Consider the following 27,501-nt stretch of genomic DNA (forward strand, 5'->3'; position numbering starts at 1 on the left):
ATTATATAAGCGATCTCTTGCAGGACCATATTTGAGATGTATCGAGGGTCCTGAAATTGAAGAGGTGTTGAAGGATTTCCATGAAGGAGATTGTGGAAACCACACTGGGGGCAGGGCATTATTCTCAAGGATCCTTAGAACAGGATACTACTGGCCAACCATGAAAAGGGATGCTGTAGAGTATGCTAAGAAATGTGATCCTTGCCAAAGACATAGCAATATCCTTCACCAACCAGCTGAATTACTACACCCCATACCATCCTCTTGGCCATTCATGAGATGGGGAATGGATATAGTTGGCAAGCTCCCTAAAGCACCTGGTGGAAAAGTATTTATGCTTGCCATGACTGACTATTTTTCCAAGTGGATAGAAGCTGAAGCCTTCGCTCAAGTCAGAGAAAAGGAAGTCATATCCTTCATTAAAAGAAACATTATAACCAGATTTGGCATCCCCTCTGAAATTATATGTGATAATGGTTCTCAATTCATTGGAAGGAGAACCACTAACTTTTGTGACAGTTGGGGAATCAAGATGATAACATCAACACCAGTTCATCCACAAGCCAATGGTCAAGCAGAATCATCCAACAAGATCATCATCAACAATCTGAAGAAGAAGCTAGGATCCAAGAAAGGAAAATGGGCAGAGGAGTTACCTTATGTGCTATGGGCTGATAGGACAACTCCCAAGAATGCCACTGGCCAAACACCTTTCTCTTTAGTATTTGGGGCAGAAGCAGTGATCCCAACAGAGATGGTGATCCCAACCGCTAGAACAAGTGCTCGTGATCCTGAAGAAAACGCTACAATCCTAGCTCAGGATTTGGATACTATTGAGGAAAACAGGGATCTAGCTAGGATAAGGATGGCAAGCTACCAACAAAGGATGGCTGGTGCCTACAACAAGAATGTCAGGATAAGGAAGTTCCAAGTCGGAGATATGGTGTTGAGAAAAGCATTTCAAAACACCATCAATCCTGCTGACGGGAAGCTAGCACCAAAATGGGAAGGTCCCTACTTGATTGAAGCTAAAGCAGGAAAGGGGGCATACAGGTTGCTAACCATGGAAGGAAACTTGTTACCAAGAGCCTGGAATGCTGTTCACTTAAAGAAATATTTCATGTGAACATGATCCCTCCTGCATTGAAATATCCTCGAAGGATCCTGGAGATATCGTTGATCCCTACTCAGGTAATATGCTTATCCTAAAACTATTGCATTTTCTTACCTTTTGCCTAAGGATAAGGATCATGTATCCTTCATCCTCTACTCACAAACCATTTGAGTTATGATAGTTCAGGTATCTCCAGCATATCATCAAAGATCTTCAAAAGCATCACAGATCCTCGGGTCCAACCCCAGTTATCCTTGGGATTATCCCCAGTTTCCGCCAGCAGCGCACGATGATCCTGATATAGTTCATGTCTTTGGGATCAGTACCCATTTTCGGGGCTGGCGACCTCATCGTACTGGCTATACTTGGGATCCTACGTATAATGGTGGACGCACCATACATCCGTTCCTAAGGTTTCTAACGTTTTCACGTTAGCTAAGGTTTTGACATTTTCATGTCACTAAGTTTGGATAGTTGCCAGAAAGGGCCATACTCCAGTTTACATACGATCCTTTGGGCTTGTCCCCAGTTATCCTTTGGGCTTGTCCCCAGTTATCCTATGGGCTTGTCCCCAGTGATCCTCCGGGATCATTCTCAGTTATCCTTTGGGCTTGTCCCCAGTTACAAACTTATCTTTTATATTGGCTTAGTCCCAAGTTATACTCCATTTTTCAGGTTTTCGAAGTTAAACAATTAAGGATCCTTAATCCTTATTGTTCATTAAGATTTTTACTTATGGTTATCCTGATTAAAGGTTAGGATCCTAACTCGGATCCTCAGGTATGATCCTTAACTACTTTTAATTTCATTATTCATTTGAATAACCTTTAGACCTTGACAACTGAACCTATGATCCTTAAAATAAACTATCTTGAAAACTTTCGATTATAGGATATTTGATCCAGGATCATATCCTAAATTTCTTAAACATAATTTGCTCAACTTTTCAAACAAACATGTGTCAAAACAATTGAAAATCAAAAAGGATAACAACACAAGATAAGCCAGAAAGATTAAAGTTATATTATTAAACCAAAGGATCATTAACCCTTTCAAAAAAGTTGTCAAAATTGCCAACCCACATTTCTACCAGCAAAACGTGGCCCGTCCACATGGGTTGGCAAAGGGTGTCCATTGTCTATGCGGTCTTAGCATTTTTGCAGGAAAGTAAAAGCAGCAGGATCACAAAGGCTTCATCCCCCAAACAGAGGATCCCTCCACCTTTTGTAATCCTACCTGTTGTTCAAAGGATCCAGGATCCTCAACCCTAAACTATTGTTCAAATACAGACCAACATTGTTTTAAAAACATCACAACCACTAAACAAAAAAAAAAAATTGGGCTCCGGCTATGTCTAGAAGTTTCCATCATTGCCCAATCTTGCAGCTCAAACCTTCGCTGCACCATCACCACCAGCTCCACTCGCTTCACCATGATCCTTGCCAGCATCACCTTCCTCCAGCCTTGGGATATCCTCAGCATCCTCCTCATCATCCAATTCTGCTAGCCTTGCCTTCCAACCTTCAACATCCCATGTGCTCCTGTCAAAGGAAGGATCCTGAGCCTCCGTAGCCATCTGCAGTTGTATCTTGTACATGGTTACCGCAGCAGAGACCTTAGCGTCTTGGGTAATGTCATGCTTCTCATAATCAAACTTGATCAACGCTTTAACAGCCTCATCTTTGACTGCCCGGATCTCCTTCTCAAGATCGGCAATCTTAAGATCCTTCAGCCCACACGTCTGTTGAAGGTCAGCAATTTGACGATCCTGATCCTCAACCTGATTGACGTAAGTCTCCATTTCGGAGAATTTCTAAAGAAGACAACAGGAAAGCAACATCAGACACATGTGATCCTCGGACTTGTCGAAGACAATTAACAGGGGCAGTGATCCTAACCTCATCAAAATAGTCAAGGAATTGCTGACGGAGAAGAGGAAATCCTTGAAGGTCATCTGAAGCCTTCCTCTTTTTCCCTTTGCCTCGGGCAGGAGCTTTAGGGGCTGAGACTGAAGGGCTGGCAGCAGGAGCCTTCTTCTTCTTAGAAGACGTGACATTGGCAAGGTCACTTATCCCAAACATGGAGGCAGATTTAACAGACCTGGCAGACTTTCCGGCACCTACACCATTCAAAAACAAGATAAGTTCCCTTGTTAAATTAAATACTTTCACATAAAACTTATTTTCTATGAGGATACTTACTTGACATTGTGGCAGATGCAGAGGATATCTCTTGAGAATCTTGGATAATAACCTGGAAACTTCGAACTTCAGGATCAAGCTTCTTGAAAGCTAACACTCTCTCTTTGGCAGCAGGGGTCAAGTCTAAATGAGCAACGGAGATAGCTGCATAAAAAGACAAAAAAGAAAAGATATCAGTGATCCTCATCATACGAGACAGGACTGATAGTGATCCTTCAAGGATCCTCTACCCTACCATGAGTGACCCATTCCTCGGGCAGATCCTTCCCATCCGGGATGGAATCCCTCTTAACAAAGAAAAACCGACGTTTCCAGTTGGCATCATTCTTGGTCACTTTGAAAATTGGATGATCCTCCCCAGCTTTCCGTTTCAACAAGTACCGGTGAGAACCAAAGGTGGTGAGATCATAAAGTTCAGCTAACTCTGACATCCCCAAATCAATCCCTTCTTGCTCGATGATCCTCTCGAAGGTATATAGAACCCTCCAGATCATCGGCATAGCTTGGATATATGAGATGCCGATAAGAGAAAAGAAAGATTGGGTGAACATCGGAAAAGGATATGAATACCCGATGAGGAAGGGAGTAGCAGGAAAAGCCACCCAGACATCTGAGACAAGATCGCTCAAAGCAGTAGGATCAAAGGGTTTGAAAACAACATTCGCTGGGAAACAATGGCGAATCTTGTCTATGTGGATATCAGTAAAGCAGCATCTCTCCACGAGAGAATCCTTGATAATCCCCTGGCTTTTCAAGGGACTATCCTTCTTAGAGCCTTTGTGCGGTGAATTCCGAAGAAGCATATTCGAGATGAAAACAGAGTAAAAGCACGAAAGAACAGAGCAAAGAAGAGAAAGAGGAGGATGATACCTGATCAAGAGTCTTCAATGATGGTTATAAAGGGAGATACTTCGAATTTAAATACAAAATGATCCTAACCCTATCTCCTATTTATAATGATGATTTGCAGGGATCGTCACATCAGTGACGTAAATATCATAACGGCTAGTCCATGTGCAACGGCTAGTAAATCGGAATCGTCCGTTAGAGATAAGCTCAAAACAAAATATAACTCATCTATTTACATTTAACTCCTTATATTTTGGGGGCAATTGTTGGGGCTGGATTTTACTATAAATGATCCTTATACGTGATCCTGACCAGTGATCCTTGTTTCTTTGGCAGATAGTGATCCTCAGCCAGACTTCAGGATCAGGATCATGGGACGATATGGTGATCCTTATACTAACGGTCACTTCCACTTGTTACAAAATTGTTTTGCAGGAACACCTAGCAGGATATGCCCTACACATCATGATCCAGGGACGCGTTTTCACAAATATGGCAAGAGCTAAATTGGAGATAGACGTTGTACCGGATATGGAAACTTAGCTTGATTAATGGGCAGCAATTTAGGCTAGATTGTCTTTATTTCTAAAGGGGTAATGAGCTGATAATTAGTCCTTTTACCTAAAATAGGTCACCTACACACATATAAATACCACTCTTCCTCATTCGGAAGAACACACACAACATACGACACAACTCTCAACACTTAGACACTCAGTGATCCTTGTACTCAGCTCATTATCATCCGAAGTTGTAACTACATTTTTATTATATTGAAATTGGTGATCGGTAGTTGCCATCACCCGAGGTTTTTTATGCCGGAGATCATACATTGATCAAGGGCTTTTTCCTCGTATAAATCATTGTGTCTTTGCATATTCATCACAGAAGTGATCCTTTACTTTTATAGCTAACCAAGCATCATACCCCGTTTACATAAAGTTTGGTTACATTATCCTTGTGTGATTTTTGACCAAAACAATTATGCAGTGAGATTTTCCCTTGAAGAACCTTAGAGGTGGAATTAGCACTTGTAATTTGTCTATGGACCTTAGAACAATCCTCTTTTAAAGTTTAAGTGGTTGTAAGGTGAATAACAACTTATTTTCCAGCCTCAAACATTTATTTCTTTGTACATATGTTGCTTATCAACACACTCATTATACTTTGGTACTTTTGAGTGTTATAGTTGATTTATAAGGCATCAAATTGTACAAGTGAAAATCTTAGTATGTAATGTACTGAAAAAATGTACTTATTTCCATGCGTAAGCTCTTAATTTTATGGGTCATGGTATTGTACATTATTATGTATTCACATATACCACTTAGCTTTATAATTTATAATTCTAAAGGAAGGCATGCATGTTAGGAATTCTTGTGATTATTCCATAGAAAATACATTAAACTTAGGAAAAGCTTAATCTGGAATAACCTTTTGGTGACAGCACTTATGTTAGAGAGTTCTTGATTATCATAAGTGACATCATGTTCTATTTATCCTAATCATCATGCTCTACTTTTCTTCTGTAGTGCTTTATCAGAAGAGAGCAACAGGATTATCGTGTCTTAAGAGATAATCAAGGATTTAATTTAAGAGCTAATTCATAGAAACTTTAAATAAAGCAAAACATTTTAGTTTTAGGAATTAGAGTGGATGAAACAGATGAGATACAAACTTAAATAAAAACTTGGAGTGATTTACATTATGAGGTAATCAAGTAAGGCAGACACAAATTATTATATTGAAGATATAGTCTACTATAACACCAAAATAACAGACTAACTTAAGGTTCTATCTGAATTTTGGCTTCGCTTCGGCTTTGACCAAAATTCAGACACATTATGAACGTACATAAATAACAGATTGTCTTGATGTTCTAAATAAATTTGGCTTCGCTTTGGTTTTGACCAAAATTTATGCATTATGAACATACATAATAGACTGACTTATTGTTCTACATGAACATTGGCTTCGCTTTGGCTTTGACCAAAATTCATGTATCATGATGAACATACATAAATAATAAGATAAAACACATAAATATAACATAACACCTTTGGGCCAGAAATGAAATATTTATGTAAATTAGGCAAATACAGATAATTACATAAGATGGCATAACTTAAGCTTCAATGTTTAATCAAATGATATCCCGTTGGTTCAATCATCGATCATTGAAGTTCGACATTTAACTTGCATACTTAAGTTGGGCCATTCACAAGTTAGTCCCATATTAGAGCAAAATAAGTAAATAAATAACTAAGGCTTGCAAACCGATTTTGACATCTTTGCAAAACGATTTCACAATTTGCAAGATAATTTTGCCAAAATAATTAACTAATTAGCCGACTTCAGTACTTTTTATCTATACCAAATTAAATCACCATTAATAGGTTTATTGGTGTGTGATTGAAATAAGTCACCAGCATTTAGAATAAATTGATTTAATCGATCATTAATGGATTTATAAAAAATACTGCTAATTTAGTTATTTGTAAATTATGCCTTTTTTAAGATTCATGAAAACCGATTGGCTTATAAATGATATGCAAAAAAAATTAAATCGATTGTAAAATAAAATATCTCAATAAAAATTTGATTAACTTCATTTGGCATATATAAACGTGCCCGCATCAGAAGTAAATCGTTAACACATATCATCTTAATTTCCAATATCCATCATACACAACATCATGTCTCTTTTATTCATAAAGTTCATATGGAATAAAATATATCTATTTAATAGATTTAGAGTAAATATCCAATAGAAAACTTAAAGACTTTTGTGAGTTATGTGTAAGTTTCAATGTATATGAAAAGTCCACATGATTCAATAGACTAATAAATTAGTTTGTGGGTTTCTTTCTTAAAAATCAATATTCCACAAATGTTTCCATATGATAATTATTTATTGAAAAGAAACTTTCTACAAACGATGGATTATGAAGGAAACAAATAGATTTTCAGGATTGAATTGATATAATCAACATCGCTCTGATACCACATGTTGATTATATCTATAAACATGGGTCAACATATAGAACATATTCATGTTTATTCAATCATAACGTAAATATAGATACCAAGTTAGAGACACTTACTTGTGGGAGTGGTCATCTTTGAAGACGAAGATAAGGTCATGAATAGTGATTGGTTATGAAAACTCTTTACATTCTCTATTAAAGGTACCTAAAGGGAAATCATAATTGCCCCTTAAACTAATCAATAATTACAACTACTACCATCAAGTAATTGTTGGGGACTAGTTATGTCACATTGATAATGTTACCAAATGATCCGTAAGGCCACATCAACGGGTTATTTCTAACAACCAACAGTCTGAACCATTAAGTGCTGAACCAGTAAGAGGTCTGAACCATTAAGAGCCTCATTAAAAGGTAAACAAACAGCCCCTAAGTGCTGAACCAGTAAGACGTCTGAACCATTAAGTGCTGAATCAGTAAGAGGTCTGAACCATTAAGATACAGTATAATGCTTAACCATTCAGATGCAAAGTCTGACCAATTCAGATTAGAGATCTTAACCATTCAGACTCTGTATAATACTTAACCATTCAAAGGCAAATATCTGAAACATTCAGACATCTGCTCACGAAACAGACAGTCTGGACAAGTAAAAGATGTGAACCATTAAAGACTCATTAAGAGGTAAACAAACAGCCCGCATCCTCGTATGTTGTTTATATCTTACAAATGTGGTTTGAATCCTTTCAAATATAATATTAAATAATAATTAGGTATGAAAATTAATGTTTAAAAGATTATTTTTATAGACTTCAACCCAATTGTAATACGACCAGTCACCAAGGATTCTATTTATTGTATAAATAAAACGGGAACACTTACAAAAGAAAAAAACACCTTTTTTTTTTTTTTGACAAAACTCAAGAAACTTGATTTTATATAATAACTAGTGTATTACACGAATTGGATAAATAAAATATTAAATAGCTAGTAATGACGATTTACGAAAATAAAAAAACGATATTTTTGAAACGTTTTTTTAAATGTCCAAATAAATTTTGTGTCCTGTATAATCAACGTGTGATGTTTACCAAAGAATTTGATTCATTGGTTATAGACATTGTATCATCAACTTTCTCATAAGTTTTAGCATTAACAAAAACATATATGTTACCCATATTTTATTTAAATAATAGTAACAATAATTTAGTAATTCTGATAACATATATACTGTTGAAATATCTATACTAGGTATGTAGCAATTAAATAAACTTTAGTAACAAAATAAATTTTAAATTGAATACATAATTATAATTTTTCAATAATTATACAAGTAATTACTAAACTAAATAATTCCAAAATTTAAAAGTCTAAATGTGATATGTATAATAAACGGATGATAATCTTTTTTATTTTTGGATAAATTGTGTTTATGATAAATGTAGTTATTTTATTAGATGTATACTTTCTATAAAAAGAGAAATCCCAATAAAATAAGAAAAGCTTAGTTGGCAGCCATAGAGGCTGTCCAACAATGTTTTTCTTATGTCATCAACGATGAGGTGACAACCATACAGGGAGCATAGTGACATCATAATTCAAAGATATGCCATCAAACCACTGCCCCATTTTCAAATTTCAAAGGTCTGGCCCACATTCAATTATGAAATCACTAATGTTCATTCAAAATTCAAACCACTGATGTTTCATTAAAATGGGAGGGTAATTTGAAATTTAAAACTTATAGGGATATGGAATTTGCATTTAATGTCATCAGAGCTTCAATTCTTCTGTCTCTCAAATATCAATTCAAACCCAAACCCAAATCCAAATCCAAAACCGATCATAATTTCAAAAACCCATTTCAATCTCTCCCTCTCTACTCTCTCTCTCCATTCTTCACTTTTAGAATCCGTCTGTTAATAACATTCAAGGTATGATTATTATTATTCATTTATTTGTAACAATTTAGTTTCTTTTTTGTTGGGTATGAAGATTGATGCTTAATTTTGAAGCAACTTTAAGTTTTGAAGATGGTATCATGCTTTAAATGGTTAATTTGTTAAGTTTATGTGTTTATTTAATGTTACCCTATTTCAATTTGATTTAATCCATAAACGATTTCAGATCTCGATTGATTCAGGTATAGTCATTCTTTGATATTGGTATATTGCAGATCCAATCGATCATGCTTCTGAGGCTGAAAGCAAACTAGGGCTTAGAAATAGTTATTCATGTTACTATGAATCTAATAAATTCAGTTATAGGGACCATTTCATTGTATTCTCTGTTATATATTTTGCTCTCAAGAATATTGGATAGTAGTCTCTTGGGGTTTCGATGAAAATAAGACTTTCGGATTATCTTACAACTAACCGGGAGCTTAACGGAGTTAAATTGTGACATAAGACACTTGTTAGTTAACTATGGGGGTCATTAGTGCAATAAAAGAAAGTTATTTAAGCTTAAAATGGACCGGGGACTGAAATTGCAAAGATTGCAAATGATTTACCAGATCTCCCCATTGTCGCGGGCCGCGTAGGCTGTCTTCATTTCTTAGGCGGGCCGCGTGAGAGGTGCCAGCGACCAAAAAAGGGACAGCTGCATGTTGCAGCCTGTCCACCGCCATTGCATACTAGTTTTACGATACCAGGGTCTATGCAACTAGTTTTACTGCCCTAGGGACACTTGTAAACATCTGAATTACTTCTAGGAGCATGTGGATTGATCTTGGAAGCCTTGAATTCCTATATAAGGGGTCCTTGTTTGCATTAGAACTTGCATACTTTCAAATTATTCTCTCTAGCTCACTCCTTGAAGCCTCCTGGAGCTAAAGGAAGTTTTCTAAAGTTCCAAATTCGTGCTAAGGACTCTAGTAAGTGTTCTTAGCTTCCTTAGTTCAAGTTTTATTAGCTTAATGACCGAAAGTCAAAGTTAGCGTAATTAAGCTTTGACTTAGTGATTAATCACAAATGGTCCAGCCATTATTCTAATTGAAAGTGGCTATGTGTTGGTAATTATGTAAATGTTAAACCCCTAAAAGTGCACCTTCTAATTATCACATTATCTCAGTCAATTGTCGGGTCAAACTTATGAGCAAAAAGTCAAACGGGTCAGTTTTTACAAAATAATTCATAACTGATAATGCAGAGGTTATGGAACATGTTTTAACACTTAAATAACTTGGTAAATAATATAAGAACATGTTTAGGCATGTTCAACCCGACAATTCTGAGTTTAGGCTCGGTTTGCAACCGGAAGTCGCAAAAGTAGACTTTTGCTTTGACTTTCAGTTCTGAGCCGATATAGCTTAGTTTAGATATACCTTAGGGTTCCTTTGAGACCATATTATATGTTAGTAAAACCCTCTGAGGTTATGCTACATGGTTCCTTAATAATCCGATTCATTTGCATGTTCCCGTTAAATGCTGAAATATAGACCATTATGCCCTTTTGACATTAAAACGAGATTTTTGAAAATGTGAGAGGACAAAAACCTTTATTACTGATTTATAAACATGTCCTAAAAATTTGACATCAGTTCATGGTCTAAAATAGAAGTTATGCGTGATATCGTAAAATGAAAGCTTTTTATTAATTAAATGGCATATTTAGTATAAATCATATTTAAACCCAAATTTTGGCACCAAACTTTCTACCCACATATATAATATAATATTTTGGGATTTTTAGAAATTTTTGTCTAATTTTATACTAACCATAACATAGAGTTATAGTATAAATTCGGTAATTGATGGTAAAGCCCTTTTTGTTAATAAAATGAGTTTTAGGCATCATTTGCATGCCAAACCTTTTTCTACTGATATAATATGATAAATAAAATATTTCAAACACTTGAGAGTGATCAAAATCTCAGATTTCCTTCTTCAACCTGAATATCGTCAAATACCGACTTTTATGCGATTTATGGGCATAGTATGGTTTAAAACCATATTTGGCACCTAAGACTTGTTACCTACTGATGTTATGGATAAATTTTTATACTTTAACAGTAAGTTTAAGTTTTAAACTCAGATTTCCAAATTTTGCCCTTAAAGCATATGTGAAATGACCAAAATGCCCCTACGGTGCATAGTTTGGCCATAAAGGATAAAATTCACACTTGTATGATATCTTACTGATGTAACTTATTAAAATAAATATTTTTACTGATTATTTTAGACCAGAACCTCAGATTGCTAATTAATCTCTTTTATAAACTTTAAAATGACCAAAATACCCTTACGGGGCTTAAATTGATTTTAAATTCGTTTTAGGCATAATGGAAGATATCCTACAGATATCATAAAATATTTTAAGCATATTAACTTATGGAACCTGTACATGACTCATTTGGTTACCCGTTATGCATATTCGCGTTCGGTACGGTTTATGTAACTAGTTTGCATAAATTAACCGAAACGGATCAAACCTTATCATTTTTACTTCAAATTCCAGAGTGTGTTTAGTTTACCCATTTTATACAAGTCCTCATACTTGTTGGGTCTAAATCACATTCTAATCCGGTCTTCGCTTAATCTTGCGTTTTGAACCGTAAACCTTTCATTAAAACTAACCGGTGTAAGTTTAAACTTAAGTAAGACCCGTTAGGAATCCAATAGGTTAATTAAAACCTTCGTTCCCGATTTAGGAGCCTAGTAAAAGCTACTTGTACATGCTGATTGATATACGGTTGAGAATAAAATTATATTTTTGCTCAGGTAAATAGTTTTAACTTATTTTCCGTTATACGGGCTTGGGATACGGTATTTAATAATACCGCTTGGTCGGGTATGAAATCTCTTAATTGGATTGTGATAATTTACATAACCCGTTTTAATCAGTTTTGTTTGATGCAATGCCTTTGGGGGGTTAAACACCATGTCCTGGATATTCTCGGCTCATTCATTAGAAATGGCCACGACTTAAGCACGGGGTGTAGGCATACACCTGACAGTTGCGTATGTAAAACGGTATCTCACTTATAAGGAAACTCTTTGTGGGCCTCTACTAGTGGTGTATCTATTAATCTTATCCGGCTCTTCTAACCGGGTCCTAAAAGGACGACAAATATATAAATCTGTATACAAGATTTTATTTTTAAATAATTGTCCCAAGTTGTATAAAATTATTTGTGCCTTGTGCATTTAAATCAATTTTCTTAAATGTTTTCAAAAAGAGTCAGTTAATTGTATTTACTAGTGTAAAATGACGTATTTTTCAAAAAGACTAAGTGCAGGTACCACATGAAATGGGCTGGAACTCCTGAGTATTAAATAAAGAGTCTTGCAAGCTTTTAATACTTAAAATCTGTTGAACAATATTTCTTTCCGTTTTAGATCCGCCTGTGGATCCTCTTACAACCCGTTGTGTAATATTTTATTTTACTTTCAACTTGGTTTGTATAATTACTTTTAGACTTCCGTTGTGCATTAAACTGTGATAATTCACTATGATGATATCAACTACGTCACGATACTCCCCACCGGGCCCACCGGTAATACGTGGAAATATCAGGGTGTGACAGGTTGGTATCAGAGCCAACATTGAGTGAATTAAACACTAGCCTTTTGTGTTTAATCTCAATGACACAGTTTGCACATTCCTTGACTTCCGAGTCTAGGCAAAGGACTTAGGATTAATCCTAATCTTAATTGTTTTTGTCTTTTGTTTTGACAGGATCAAGACAATGCTGCCACGTGTAAGAGGAAGAGGAGGAAGAGGAAAGGCTCCAGTATTAACAAGAAATGATCACGAAGTTGGGCCATCCCACAGGCGCACACCATCCGCTTCAATCGTATCGAGTCCTCATGAAGATTGGAGGACCTACCTAGAGCCTGCGAGACGCTCTTTCTCGCTTAGCTCATCACCATAATATCATGATTCATTCGGGCTGCATCAGAACGAAAAGTCCGACCATTCACACCATTCCTACATACCATTGCAGCCGTCGGGTTCGCACTGTGCCTTCCAGGACCCAACCCCATACTTCCAAAGTCGGTTCAATCCGGTAAACCAGGTTCAAGAACCAGAGGGTCCAAACCCTTTGGTGCCAGCTGATCACTATCCTGAGATGCAGGATATGGAGATGAACGATGATCCAGATCCCGAGATGCCACCGAGTGGGACGCCGATGCATCCCATTGAGATTTCCAGCGGATCATCATTTCATGGTTCGCCTTACAGGGGTCCAGACAGTTTTGCTGAAAGATGGGCCACATACAACTGAGGGTACACTCCCCCTTTCAACCCACCTCTACAACAACAACATGATCCCTCTAAGGACTCGCGTTTCCAGGCGGTCACACCACCGCCACCGCCACTGCCACAGCAGCAACAACCTCCGTAACCATCGAGGCGAAGAAGATCAGGTGCACGGATGTCCGTGCGTGGGGGTTTCCACTTCAGCACCCCCAACATTCAAGCAGCGGCCATTACCCGCCGTTGTATGAAGACCCGCAAATGGGTGGGCCTTCAAACCCAGTCTCTGAAGTCGACTCTACGCCAGTTGCACCACCACCGCCACCGCACATGGGTTATGATAACCCGATTCCTTCTTACACCGGTGCAGCGGCGTATAACCCGTTTGAGCAGCCAGCTTACTTGGGTTACAACTAGTACAATGCCCCTAATGTTGACCCATACCTTGAAGCGGTGCACTACAATGCTCTTCATCCCGAAGGACCCTTCCAAGCTGCGTACCCAACTGGGTACCCGCCATATGGGTATCAATACCCGCCACATCCTCAACCTCAGCCGCAGCAGCAGCCACAACCGCCACAGTTCCAACCACCGCAGCAGCATGAAATCCTTCAGTTGTTGCATGAGGTGGAGCAACAAGTTGAAGAGGAGCGTAGGAGCCGCCGTGGGTTACTGAAGGGTTTGGAAAAATTAATAAAGGGGAAGAAGAAAAGGGATTATTGAAATTCCTTATTTATTTGTTTTGTAATTCTTAATTTCTATTAAGTCCCTGTGTGGACATTTATTTAAGTATCCAGTCCCTGCAAGGACTTGTATTTCTTCTTTTAGTCCCTCTGTGGACATGTTGTTTCTTTAAAAAGTCCCTGTTAGGGCATCTATGTACTTCTTTAAATTTATGGAATGTTTTAATTTAAAATTTTCATTTGTCATTATATATATATATATATATATATATTATATGAAATAATAAAATATCATTCTAATTTAATATTGATCTGCCATTAAACAAAATCTTAAAGGTAAAAACCTAGCCCATGTGTCATTTTAAGACAGGGCCATGATGGTAGCTCCTTTTTAAGAAAATAAATCCTTGTAACATCAGTAAACATGTTAGCACTCCTGACAATAGTGATACGATAAAATCACACTTGTCATCCTTATATTGGATTTTTCCAATTCCTTATTTTTTTCTAATGATCTACATCCATTAGTGATGTAGTGCCTATGGGCCATAATAATTGTCAAATAAGACAAAAGACAGTTGTAGTCTATGACTCCCTGTCAAGAAAGGTAATGAACTATGTTCAAACCTAATTGCCTTGATTCTATAAAATCATGGCTTATGAATTGAAATTGTCCTTGTGACTAGACCTTTTGTATGCCACGCTATTATCCATAATAGTTTATAACTGGGTTAAATTTTGATAAAAAAAATTTAAATAAATTAATTACCAAATTAACCGGTATGGTTTATAGTTACCATAGTTAATGAATTGCCAAAAATGACAATTCCATTAAATACTTCTGAATAAATCGCTGTCATCATTTTATGTAGCAATCAAGCTACATGGCTGAATCAGATAAGGTTAACAGTCACCCAAGGGAGAATAATGGTACCACCAGAGTTAATGTAGCTGGTGCGGAACTGCAAGCATTAACAGATAATGTCGTTACTCGGGCCCTTGACAGACAGTTTAATGAATCAAGCAGAACTCGCACCAAGACTCAGTTTGTATCTCATATGAAACCACCCTCCAAGAACCACGGGTTAAAACCAAGAACCAGCGGAGTGTCCCGTCTAAGCAGATTGTGCTTAACCAAGAACCACGGGTTAAAACCTGTTCTTATAAATACTTGATCTCTTGCAAGCCAAGGGACTTCACAGGTGAGAAGGGAGCCATTGATTGTATGACCTGGCTCGACGAGATGGATACCGTGGTTGATATCAGTGGTTGCGCAGAACAAGATATTGTGAAGTTTGTGTCATAATCATTCAAAGGTGAACCTTTAGCTTGGTGGAGGTCGCTAATCCAAGCTACAGGGAAGATCCCGTTGTATAACTTGACTTGGGATCAGTTTGTTTCTCTAATCAAAGAAAATTTATGTCCTCAACATGAAGTTGAGAAGATTGAGACTGACTTTTTGACTTTGGTCATGAAGAACTTAGACTGTCAAGCATATGTTACAAGCTTCAATACCATGTCTTGACTGGTTCCGTACTTGGTCACACCGGAACCGAAACGCATCGCACGCTTTATTGGAGGTCTAGCTCTTGAAATTAAAGGAAATGTGAAAGCGTCTAGACCTACCACATTCAGGTCAGTGGTGGATCTGTCTCTATCTCTCACACTGGATGCGATCCGAAACAAGTCGGTTAAAGCTTTAGAGGAATGAAAGAGGAAAAGGGAGGATGAGAGTTCTCATCGCTCCGACAAGAAAAAGAAAGGGAACTCAGACCACAGGAAGAGTTCTAGGTCTAAAATGGGTAACCAACAAACAGATGAGAAGCCTAAATGCAAAACCTGCCAAAAGCGCCATTTTGGGAAGTGCAGGTTCGAATCAAAATCTCAGGCACAGTCAAAGCCTATTGGATGTGGGATCTGCAAGTCCAAAGAGCATAAGACATTGGAATGCAAGAAGATGAAGGACGCAACCTGTTATGGTTGCAACAAAAAGGGGCATATCAAGTCTAACTGCCCAAAATTTGCAAAGAAGCCTGAGGAGGCTAAAAAGACCAATGCTCGGGTCTTTCAGATGAATGCTCAGGAGGCCATTCAAAATGACAACGTTATCACAGGTACATTCCTTGTAAATGATGTTTATGCTAGAGTGTTATTTGATTCTGGAGCAGACAAGTCTTTTGTAGACAATAAATTTTGTAAGTTATTAAATCTGCCTGTTAAAACTCAAAGCACTAAGTATGAAGTAGAACTGGCTGATGGTACGATAGAGACTGTTTCACAGTATTAGATGGATGTTTTATATCCATTAGGAATCACTCTTTTCCGTTATCCTTGCTTCCGTTGAAACTAGCAGGATTCGATATAGTGATAGGTATGGATTGGTTGTCTCATAACCAAGCCCAAATTGTGTGTGATAAGAAGCAAGTGGTTATCAAGACTCCTTATGGTGAGCTGACGTGCGTGAAGTGTGCTATATTTTTAATGTATATTTTAAGCCCTTTTACACTTTTTAGTCAAGTTTAAAATTTATAAAACACGATATTTACTAACACTCAACACACATATGGGCAAGTGCACCCATCGTGAGCGTAGTATAGTGTTGGTAAGATACCGAGGTCGTACAAGGACACAAGAGCTTTTAGTACCGGTTTATCCTCAACGTCTAATCAAATTAAAAGTTAGAAAAAGGTTTTTAAACTAGAAAAATAAAACTAACTAAAATGCTGAAAAATAAAATAAAAATAAAAACAGATAGACAAGATGAATCACTTGGATCCGACTCGTGTGTAGTCTAACCTTTGATTATTTCCGCACTTTTGCACTTTTTAAGAGATTATCTTAGTTATTGTAGTAGCCACCTCTTTTGAAGGTGACGTTACCCTCGGCTAAGTAGTCTGAGTCAGCAGGGATATAGTCCTAAGTAGCCGGGTTAAAGTTTTAATAGTAGCTTACATATGAGGGGATCAAAGAGTTTGGACCCCCGCCATCCAATACCGGTGGGTATTGAAGGAGGTCCTACTAAATTTGACCCAGGTCCTTGCAGGATCTATACACTGAACAAGGCAAGACTCTTACCAAACCATTCCCTTAACCCCCGACCAGGTAGCCAACATATCTCCATATAGATCGTGGAGATATGAATGGTGAAAATCTTTTATTTTATATAGACAGTAAAATAATGCCAAGACACCACGGTCAAACGATAAGGAAGAATCACCTTCAACACAAGAAACTAGTTATTAAAGTCATTAATACATAACCAAATAAAAAGTGCGAAAGATTAAAAATAAAAAGTATTACACTAAACACTTGTCTTCACCAAGTGATGTAAGAGACTTAGGCAAACATGGCCTTTGATTGTCAAGAACTCTTACGATCAATCTTGGATCCCGAGACGACTCACACACTCTATGATAGATGATGGATAATGGTGGTGGATGATGGTGTTGTGATGGTGGTGGGTGGTGGGTGAAGTGTGAGAGAGGTGGTGTGCCAAGGGATGGTTTGCAAATGAGCCAAGCACCCCTATTTATAGCCTGAACAGTAGCTCGGGCACGGCCCCATTTCCATCCTCCTTCTCTTTCTTCATCAATTGCAGTTTGTCTGCATTAGTTGACCACGCCCCCGTGTTCGCTGGGCACGACCCCGTGTGAAGAAGCGTATCTGTACTATCAAGATTTCCTCAGATTCTGTGAATCTTTGAGTTGACCACGGCCCCGTGTCCGCTGGGCACGCCCCCATGGTGGGTGATAGAAGCTTCTACAGCTTTGTCTTTTCTGCAGACACTTGGGCACGGGGGATTTCACTCAAGGGCGGTGCGTAAATGAGTATAAGAAGTCTAACAAGTCTCACAAGTTTAACAAGTTTAACAAGTCTAACAAGTTTAATAAGTTTAACAAGGTTAATGAGCATATAGACACGAAAAGTTTACCTAGCATACGAGATTAACAAGCATCAAATTGTGTCATGTTTAAAATGGATAGAGTGTGCATATAACAAGTTTCAAGTGTTACGTGTTTTTGTATAGAATACATGTTGCACCCAAAAGTGATAAAATAAAAATGGGATCAAGTATACTCACATTGATTGCGTTGCGATTTCTTGTAAGACTAAATGCCCAAAGAAGGTTTGGGAATGGCCAAGAGCACGAATGAGAGCGATTATCCTAGATGTGAAATATGTGTACGAACTCGTTAAATAGGATTCCGAGTAATAAGATTTACAAATAGATTAATTGGATTTATGATTTATTTTATTATTAATAAAAGACATTAATAATTAATTTGTTAATTATTTTGGAATTTATTATAAAAGAGGGAAGAAATATTCGTTTTATAAATTTATGGATTATAATGGTTTCAAAAGAAGAGAACAAACATTTGTTAAATTAACAATGGTTTAAAAGGTTTGCAAAAAGGTTTTAAAAGACTTTTAAGAGAAAAGAATATGACGGTTTACAATTTAGTAATTTCGTGTATTATAGTTATCTCATAATAACATTTAATGTGATAAATAAATTATTAAGCTTTTGTGTTATAAAAACAAATGATCTAAAAAAAGGAAAATCGATAATTATCTTCTTTATTAATTATAATGCCATCCCTCACCTCTTTTAAACTTCTAAAAAAAACTAAACAAATTAGTTTAACTATGTGAACGTTTGCAAATTTACATTTACAAAATAAAAGATTATAACAACTTAAATTTGATTAAAAAACCTATTGATTCAATAGGAACAGTTAAATCAAAGAAAAGATGACAACTGTTGTTTTTGTTTAAAAAATAATAATAAAAAAAAATGAACCAATATAGTCAAAAAGAAAGCTGTCATCTTCTTTCAGCATGTTATTCTTCTTTCTTATAAAATCAAACAACCGAATCTACTCTTTGTATGCAATCTGTTTTTATTTTATGAGAACACACGAAAACTGTACATTTATTTCTTCATTTAATCCAACCCGACACTACCCACTGAATGGTCATAAAGCACAGTACATGTATGTAATAAAGAAAGGAAATGAAATGGGTTGAAAAAAAAGATGGTATACCGGACACCAGGGACCTGAACTCGTAACGTTTTCGGCGGCGTCTCGTAACTCCGGCGAAGTCTTCAAACTCCGGCGAGGGTACATGTTCTCCGGCGAAAGGTGTTGTGAGTTTGTGAGGGTGTCGAGTAGGCTGAGAGGGTATATATAGATGATTACATAACTGAATGAAGCCATGAATATTAGATTAATTCCTTGATTGGTTTCGCAAAAACGGAAACGAGTTGGTGATTGATAAACAATATGGAAACAAGGAATTAAGGATCAATCACGTTCTTAATTGATAACAAAAGTAGAAACACGCGTATATGGGATTTCATTCCGGCAAATCAGCGTACAAAAGGAAAGGAAATCAATGAAAAGAAGGAACAGTCGGTTGTTCACGCTGTCAACTTTGGCGGCAAATGTTTAAAAAGGAATCCGCGTAATTCGCGTATAAGAATTAATGAGTTGGGATTATTCACGGCGATGATGGTGGCCCATCCGGTTAAAGCGCGTGTGTTTGGTTTGAGCGGCGGCGGTTCGATCCCGGGTGTTGGCCGTTTTTGATGTTTTATTTCTTTTTTTAAGTTTCATAAATTACAGTTAGGCCCCGTAGTTTGTTTAACTGAACTAACTGGGTTTCTAACTTTAATAGCTAACTTAGCTTTAAAAAATTTTATTAATTTAAATCTAAGTTTTTAATATGTTACCACCTAGCCCCTTAACTTATGTTAACGGGACTAACTAGGTTTAACTAACTAGGTTACTACATAACCTCGATCGAGTCCTATTATTTTTACGAAAAGAATAGTTTTGACTAGTTTAATTAGTTAAAAAAATAAAAAGAAATAAATGAACGATATCCTTCAACGATTATTTATTTCGCGGAAATTTCCGAGGTTTAAAGGATTAGGATCCAAAATTCAAACGGGTCGGATTTTGGAATGGGTCGATTTTGACGGATGTTACAGTCTCCCCTACTTTAGGAGATTTCGTCCTCGAAATCTAAGGGCAAGACTTCTAAAGATTCAAATGAAATCGTAGAGTAGATGAGACTTGATCATATTGTTTTATTTAAGAGAAATTGTTTTCATGAATGCGTCACATAGCAAATAGTTTTACATAGCACATAAAGATGTTCAATTAGTTTCACATAGTATAATCATGGATTTCATGTAGTGTAACATAGATAATGAAAGCATCATAAATTTAGTTCGTTCACAAGAGATTATTATTATTATTTGTTTTAAATTGCGAAGATAGTGCGATTTGTGTCTCCAAGCTTGAAATGAAGGTAACGTTCAAATATAAGGTTTCATTGATAACGAAAAAGAGTTGGCAACTACCTCTGAGGTAAGGAAATCACCCCTAGCTCATTGGTGAAGTTGAAAACTGAGCGAAGCTAATCGTCAAGGTAAGGAAATCACTCCTATCTTTACGATAAACTTCCATTTCTGGAAATATGAGTATTAGCATAAAATTTAGAACAATCCACATCACATACTTAGTTAACAAGATTAACGTATCACTGGCATGTGAATAAACAGGTCAACCCATCGTGTACCGCAAAGTTGACTACCCAACATCGTTGCAACGAAGAGGGTGTGATGTTGTTAATTTAACATGACCACTAGAATACGGGCGGGCGCTACTCCTATAGCACTACGCATAGTGCTATACATGTTAAGGTGTGGGTTAAAAGACAAGTTCATCACATAAGAATAACCCAGTAATCACGAATCCAGTATAACATACTAGCATGCATGTATTAGATTGAAATGATATATCGTACAAATGTAAAACACATGAAAATTGAGATAGCATAAAAAGATTTAACATAAAAATTGGATTGTCACGGAACGTAACATAAGATACTTCCCAAGTGAATCGAAGACCTTTTCGAATTAAGGAAACGTGCTTTGGCCTAATATGTCACAGCCCCCGATCCCTATCTCCCGGGAACGGGCGGCCGTGAGCCAGTTTCGGTGGTATCACATTTATTTATTCAATTTGGCAGCGGAAATTTTCATCAGGATCGTAGTTAGGAAATATTTTAATCAGAGTAAACCACCATGTTTATAACATTAAACATATGGGTAAAAACTCAAGTTTTCAATACACACGTTTCATAGGAATACATCCTATTTATTTGAATAAAAACATCCATTTTATTCTTAGGTAACTTTATTGCCACTTTTCCAAGCCTTCAGTGCTGTCCAGCTGGCTTCTATTTGGCTTTCACATTTTGTTACCTGAAACGCGTTTTAAAAACATTTTGTCAGTGGGAAATACTGGTGAGTGAATCCCAGTTTAATCAAGTTTGAGTAAAAACCAATTTGCAGTATTGAGGGCACATCCGCAATTACATTTGTATTCAAGACATCACAATTAACATCAGTGGTACGGTCATACTCAACATATGGGATGTTACCACGCCAGTAACCAATTTTGTATACAAAACCCCAACATACCCACTATAATTGTATTCTTCACAAATACTCAATAACTGTCATTTGCATGAAAAGGTATTTAAGGTTTTGTAAAAACATTCAACAAAAGGTTTACTCACAAAAATGAGCATATAAAAGAAGATTAACTCACATTGCTGTTTTAGGTTTTTCGTAAGGGTTTCCTGGAGATAATCTATAAATTACACAAATGCACGTGTGTTAGTATAATAACCCATTTTAACATTAGTAATACCCTCCCCGAGACGGCATTCCAACGACTACGTCGGGCAGAACCACGACAGCCGTTACGGAACCCTAGATCAATCGGGCAGCGTATCTAATACGTCTCCAGGGGTTATAATACTTACATCGTAGCAGAACCTCGCTATTTTAGGGGGTATTGGACTCGGGTATAATGCCCACTATTTAAAAGCTAGAGAGAAAGAAAAGAAATTGAGCGAGCAGACTGAAGGCCCGATGCCCTCTATTTATAGTTGTGAAATCGCGTCCCCACGCGGCCCGCGTGGAGTTTGGGCCTGCTTCTACGCGGCCCGCGTCAACAGGCGGTCAACGCGTAGCTTGGTCCGGTCAGCGTATAGCTTTGACACGAGTTGGACACGTGGCCGCTCCGGGTCACGCCACAATTCCGGACACTCGCGGCCCGCATGGACTTAACCCACCATGTTCGCGGCCCGCTTGGGCTTAGGGTTTTGGCAAATCCTGGTTACTACTCGCGCGGCCCGCATAGACTTGAGGTGAGGCCCTACGCGGCCCGCCTCAACTTAATAATTTATTGTTTTTATTTATTTTATATAGTATAATCTATCTTGGGGCTCGGTTTTCACATACGGGGTGCATATAAAGGCAAGTTGATATATTTACAATATATATTAGGGTATCAGAAATATTATGAGGATGTCGGTTTTACCGAGGGTTGTTATATCCTCCCCACCTTGTTTTAGAGCTCGTCCTCGAGATCTACTGGAACAAGTGTGGATATTTCTTTTTCATTTCTGATTCAAGCTCCCACGTATACTCGGGTCCTCTTTTGGAGTCCCACTTCACTTTGACCAGAACCAATCTCTTATGCTTGAGATTTTTAACTTTCTTATCTTCAATTTGTAGAGGCTTCTCCACAAACTTGAGTTGCTCATTAACCTCTATATCCTTAAGAGGTACTATGAGTGATTCGTCAGCTAGACACTTTTTAAGATTGGATACATGAAACACATCATGTATTCCTGCCATTTCCTCTGGCAGTCGTAGCTGATAAGCTACAGGTCCTATTCTTCGGATAATTTCAAAAGGTCCAATATACCTGGGACTAAGCTTTCCTCTTTTGATGAATCTTACCACTCCTTTCCAGGGAGAGACTTTTAATAACACTTTATCTCCCACTTGAAATTCTAAAGGTTTGCGTCTGTTATCAGCATAACTCTTTTGGCGATCACGTGCTGTTTTCAGTCGTTCCTTGACTTGAATGATTTTATCAGTTGTTTCTTGTACTATTTCAGGTCCAGATAATTGTTTTTCCCCAATTTCTGCCCAACAGACTGGGGTTCTGCACTTTCGTCCATAAAGTGCTTCGAATGGTGCAGCATTGATACTTGTGTGATAACTGTTATTATACGAAAATTCTATCAAAGGTAAGTGTTCGTCCCAATTACCACCAAAATCAATTACACAAGCTCTAAGCATGTCCTCCATTGTCTGAATTGTCCTTTCGCTTTGTCCGTCCGTTTGAGGATGATAAGCTGTGCTTAGATTTAGCCTGGTTCCCATTGCTCTTTGGAAACTTGACCAAAAATGAGAAGTAAAACGGCTATCTCTATCAGAAACAATTGATAAAGGAATGCCATGTAATGAAACAATTTTATTTACATATAATTTGGCTAATTGTTCCATACTAAAGGTTTCCTTCATTGGTAAGAAATGAGCTGACTTGGTTAACCTATCTACAATCACCCAGATTGTATCATTACCTTTCCTTGTTTTAGGCAATTTGGTAACAAAATCCATTGTTATTAATTCCCATTTCCAAACTGGTATTTCTAATTGTTGTAACAAACCTGAGGGTTTCTGATGTTCAGCTTTAACTTGTAAGCAAGTTAAACATTTAGAAACATAAGCTGCTACATCCTTTTTCATCCCTATCCACCAGAAATTTTTCCTTAAATCCTGGTACATTTTATCACTTCCTGGATGCATCGTATATTTAGACTTATGGGCTTCTTCTAATATACGGTGACGTAAGTTTCCTAATTTAGGTATCCACATTCTCTTTTTATGGAATCTCCAAATTCCATCCGTTCCTTGTTCTAATTCCTTAATCATTCCCTTTAACTTTTCAGTATCTTCCTTGATTACTGATTCTTGTGCTTTTCTAATTTGATTGTTTAAATCTACTTGTAGATTTAATTTAAGAGAACGTACCCTTTTTTGTTTTTCGTGATATTTTCGACTTAAAGCATCAGCCACCACATTTGCTTTTCCTGCATGATACTGGATATCACAATCATAATCACTAAGTAATTCCATCCAGCGTCTCTGTCTCATATTCAACTCTTTTTGCCCGAAGACATATCTTAAACTCTTATGATCTGTGAATATGGTAAACTTACTGCCATAAAGATAATGTCTCCAAATCTTAAGGGCAAAAATTATAGCTCCTAATTCCAAATCATGGGTTGAATAATTTTCTTCATGATTCTTAAGTTGTCTAGAGGCATAAGCTATAACCTTTTGACGTTGCATCAATACGCATCCATAACCTAATTTAGAAGCGTCACAATAAATTACAAAGTCTTCATTTCCTTCTGGTAATGCTAATATAGGTGCATGGGTTAATCTTTGCTTAAGAATTCTAAAGGCTTCTTCTTGTTTTGGTCCCCATTCAAACTTAACAGATTTACAGGTTAGTTTAGTTAAAGGAATGGCTATTCTAGAAAAATCTCGAATAAATCTTCTATAATAACCGGCCAATCCTAAGAAACTTCTAACTTCAGTTGGTGACTCTGGGATTTTCCATTTGGTAATTGCCTCGATTTTCGTTGGATCTACATGAATTCCTTCATGATTCACCAAATGTCCGAGAAATTGCACTTGTTCTAACCAAAATTCACACTTTGAAAATTTAGCATAAAGCTTCTCTTTTCTCAATAAACTTAAAAGTAAGTGCAAATGCTTTGCATGCTCATCTTTACTTTTAGAGTAAATTAGAATATCATCTATGAAGACAATTATGAATTTATCCAAATATGGCTTACATATTCGGTTCATCATGTCCATAAATGCGGCTGGGGCATTGGTTAAACCAAATGGCATGACAGTAAATTCATAATGACCATACCTAGTTCTGAATGCGGTTTTAGGAATATCCTCTTCCTGTACCTTTAATTGATGATATCCTGATCTTAAATCGATTTTAGAGAAAAATCGAGCTCCTTGAAGTTGATCAAACAAATCATCGATCCTTGGTAATGGGTACCGATTCTTAATCGTGACTTTGTTCAATTCCCGGTAGTCAATGCACATACGCATTGATCCGTCCTTCTTTTTAACAAATAAAATCGGCGCTCCCCATGGCGATGAGCTTGGCTGTATGAATCCCTTTTCCAACAACTCGTCTAGTTGTTTCTTCAGTTCTTGCATTTCAGCGGGTGCTAAACGGTAAGGTGCTTTGGCAATCGGTGCGGTTCCGGGTAACAGCTGAATTCTGAATTCAACTTCCCTGTCTGGCGGTAGTCCTGGCAATTCTTCTGGAAAGACATCTGAAAATTGGGATACCACTGGGATATCTTTTACTTCTTTTCCTTTAGTGTTAGTGATTATAGAAATCAAATACACTATAGATCCTTTTCTTATACAACTTGCAGTTTTCATCACAGAGATGAATTTAGTGGATCTAAAAGGTTTATCTCCTTTAATTGAGATCTTTTCACCTCTTGGTGATTTTAATTGAATTGTCTTTTGATCACATAAAATACTGGCTTTATTGGCTATTAACCAATCCATTCCTAACACCACATCAAATCCTACCAGATTCATTGGGTAAAGGTTTGCCATAAATTTTTGATTAAAAATTTCTATTCTTGCTTCCTGCAAGATTTCAGAAATCTTAACAGTTTCTCCATTTGCGGTTTCCACTAGACATTCTTGTGGTAGTTTAGTTAATGATTGATTTAGGAGTTTGCAAAACGAAGTATTAATAAAACTTTGGTTTGCACCAGAGTCAAATAATACTTTAGCAAAAATATCATTAACTAAAAACGTACCAGCAATGACGTCTGGAATCATCCTGGCTTCCTCTGTAGTTAGCACGAATGCTCTGGCATTTTTAGGATTTTTGTTGGTTGCAGCTGGAGCCAATTTCGGACAGTTTGTCCTAATGTGACCTTTTTCCCCACAATTGAAACACATTCCATTACTGGATTTCTTCTTACAATTCTCTTCCTTGTGTCCTGGGGCCTTGCAAAAATTACAGTAAATAGAGCATCTTCCAGAATGCTTCTTTCTGCAGGCTTTGCAGTAGGGTGCAGAGGTAGAACCTACATTCCTACGATTGGAATTCCCAGAACGGAATTCTTGAGTAAGCCTTTGGGTTAGGTTTCTCCTCTGGTCTTCTTCTCTAGTACGGATTAACTCATCTGTCAAGGTATTAGCTAGTTCTACAGCTTCTTCTATAGTTTAGGGTCTAGCTGCCTTGACTACATGTCTAATTTCTCCAATTAATCCCCAGATGTAACGGGAGATTAACACTGGTTCAGGTGATGCAAGGGTAGGTACTATCCTAGCATATTCAAAGAATGTGGTAGTATAACCCTTACTATCTACCCCGGTCATTCTTAGATTCAGAAACTTATTTGCTATCTGTTCTTTTTCATTGGGAGGGCAGAATTTTCTTTCGACCATGTTCTTGAATTCTTCCCATTCCATATTATAAATCCTATCACTTCCTCTGGATTGGAGGATAGTGTTCCACCATTCTAAGGCTGCATTTTTAAACAGATTTGAAGCAAACATTATTTTATCTTCTTCAGCACACTTGCTTATTTTCAGAACTGCCTCAGTTTTCTCTATCCAGCGTAAAGCTGCAATGGGTCCTTCATTGCCCGAGAATTCTATTGGTTTGCAGGACCAGAATTCCTTGTAAGAACAACCATGTGGCATGGTTCTTCTTCTTTTGGGAACGGGCGCTTGAAGTATGGGTCCATTGTTCACGCTGTTTTCTGGTTCAGTTGGTCGCTTACTGCTATGCTTACTTTTATTATTCGCTTCCTGAACTGTTTGAATAATAAATGGCATCGCATCTATAATTCCTTGTGCCACAATATGCTGAACGGCACTATTATCCATTTGATTTCCGTTGTTATTATTGTCCGAATTCTCATTAACCACGTTAATGTTACTCTGGTTATCGTTATTCAGATTTTCTTGATTTCCTACGTCGGCCATCTGAATTTTAAACATTTACCAAATATTAATATCACAATTAATATTTATATATAGCCAATCACATGACATGCTCTTTTTAACCAAAAGCGTCGAGCATTGCGACTTTTACTCTTTTTATATAGTATGCATCAGTACACACCAGTACAGAAATAAAAATTACAGTACCGACTGAAATATAAAGCTACAATACTAATAGTATGCATCCGTAGTTTTTTTTTTTTTTCTAACACATACACACATATATTATTTTATTATTATTATTATTACTATTTCTACCATCACCTTCACTGATATGGATTCATCCAAAAATCCATATTACGCTCATCGTATTTCCATACGAGGCGTTCTCCCACCTGTCGCATACGCTCACTGCTTTCTAAAATTTCTTCCCCAAAAGTCCTAAGTTCCTGGACATTTTCTGCACTCATTGGGGGTGCAGGTTCTAGGACTGGGTTTGGAAACTGAGGTACGGGTTCCTGATACGGAGGCATAGGGGCTTGGTACGGGTATGGATTTTCTAAAATTTCCCTAACAT

The 27,501-nt window shown here is 37.1% G+C and overlaps 1 protein-coding gene across 1 annotated transcript; it reads left to right on the forward strand.

Annotated features, from left to right (window-relative positions):
• Positions 1-13,233: 13,233 nt before the first annotated feature.
• Positions 13,234-14,075, forward strand: LOC118486411 (leucine-rich repeat extensin-like protein 5). The gene is made up of 3 exons (XM_035982846.1): positions 13,234-13,324; positions 13,450-13,758; positions 13,804-14,075. The coding sequence occupies exons 1-3, from the start codon at positions 13,234-13,236 to the stop codon at positions 14,073-14,075; spliced, it is 672 nt and encodes a 223-aa protein (XP_035838739.1).
• Positions 14,076-27,501: the final 13,426 nt, after the last annotated feature.

Source organism: Helianthus annuus, chromosome 14 (assembly GCF_002127325.2).
Source record: "Helianthus annuus cultivar XRQ/B chromosome 14, HanXRQr2.0-SUNRISE, whole genome shotgun sequence".
In the NCBI taxonomy this organism is placed as follows: domain Eukaryota; kingdom Viridiplantae; phylum Streptophyta; class Magnoliopsida; order Asterales; family Asteraceae; genus Helianthus; species Helianthus annuus.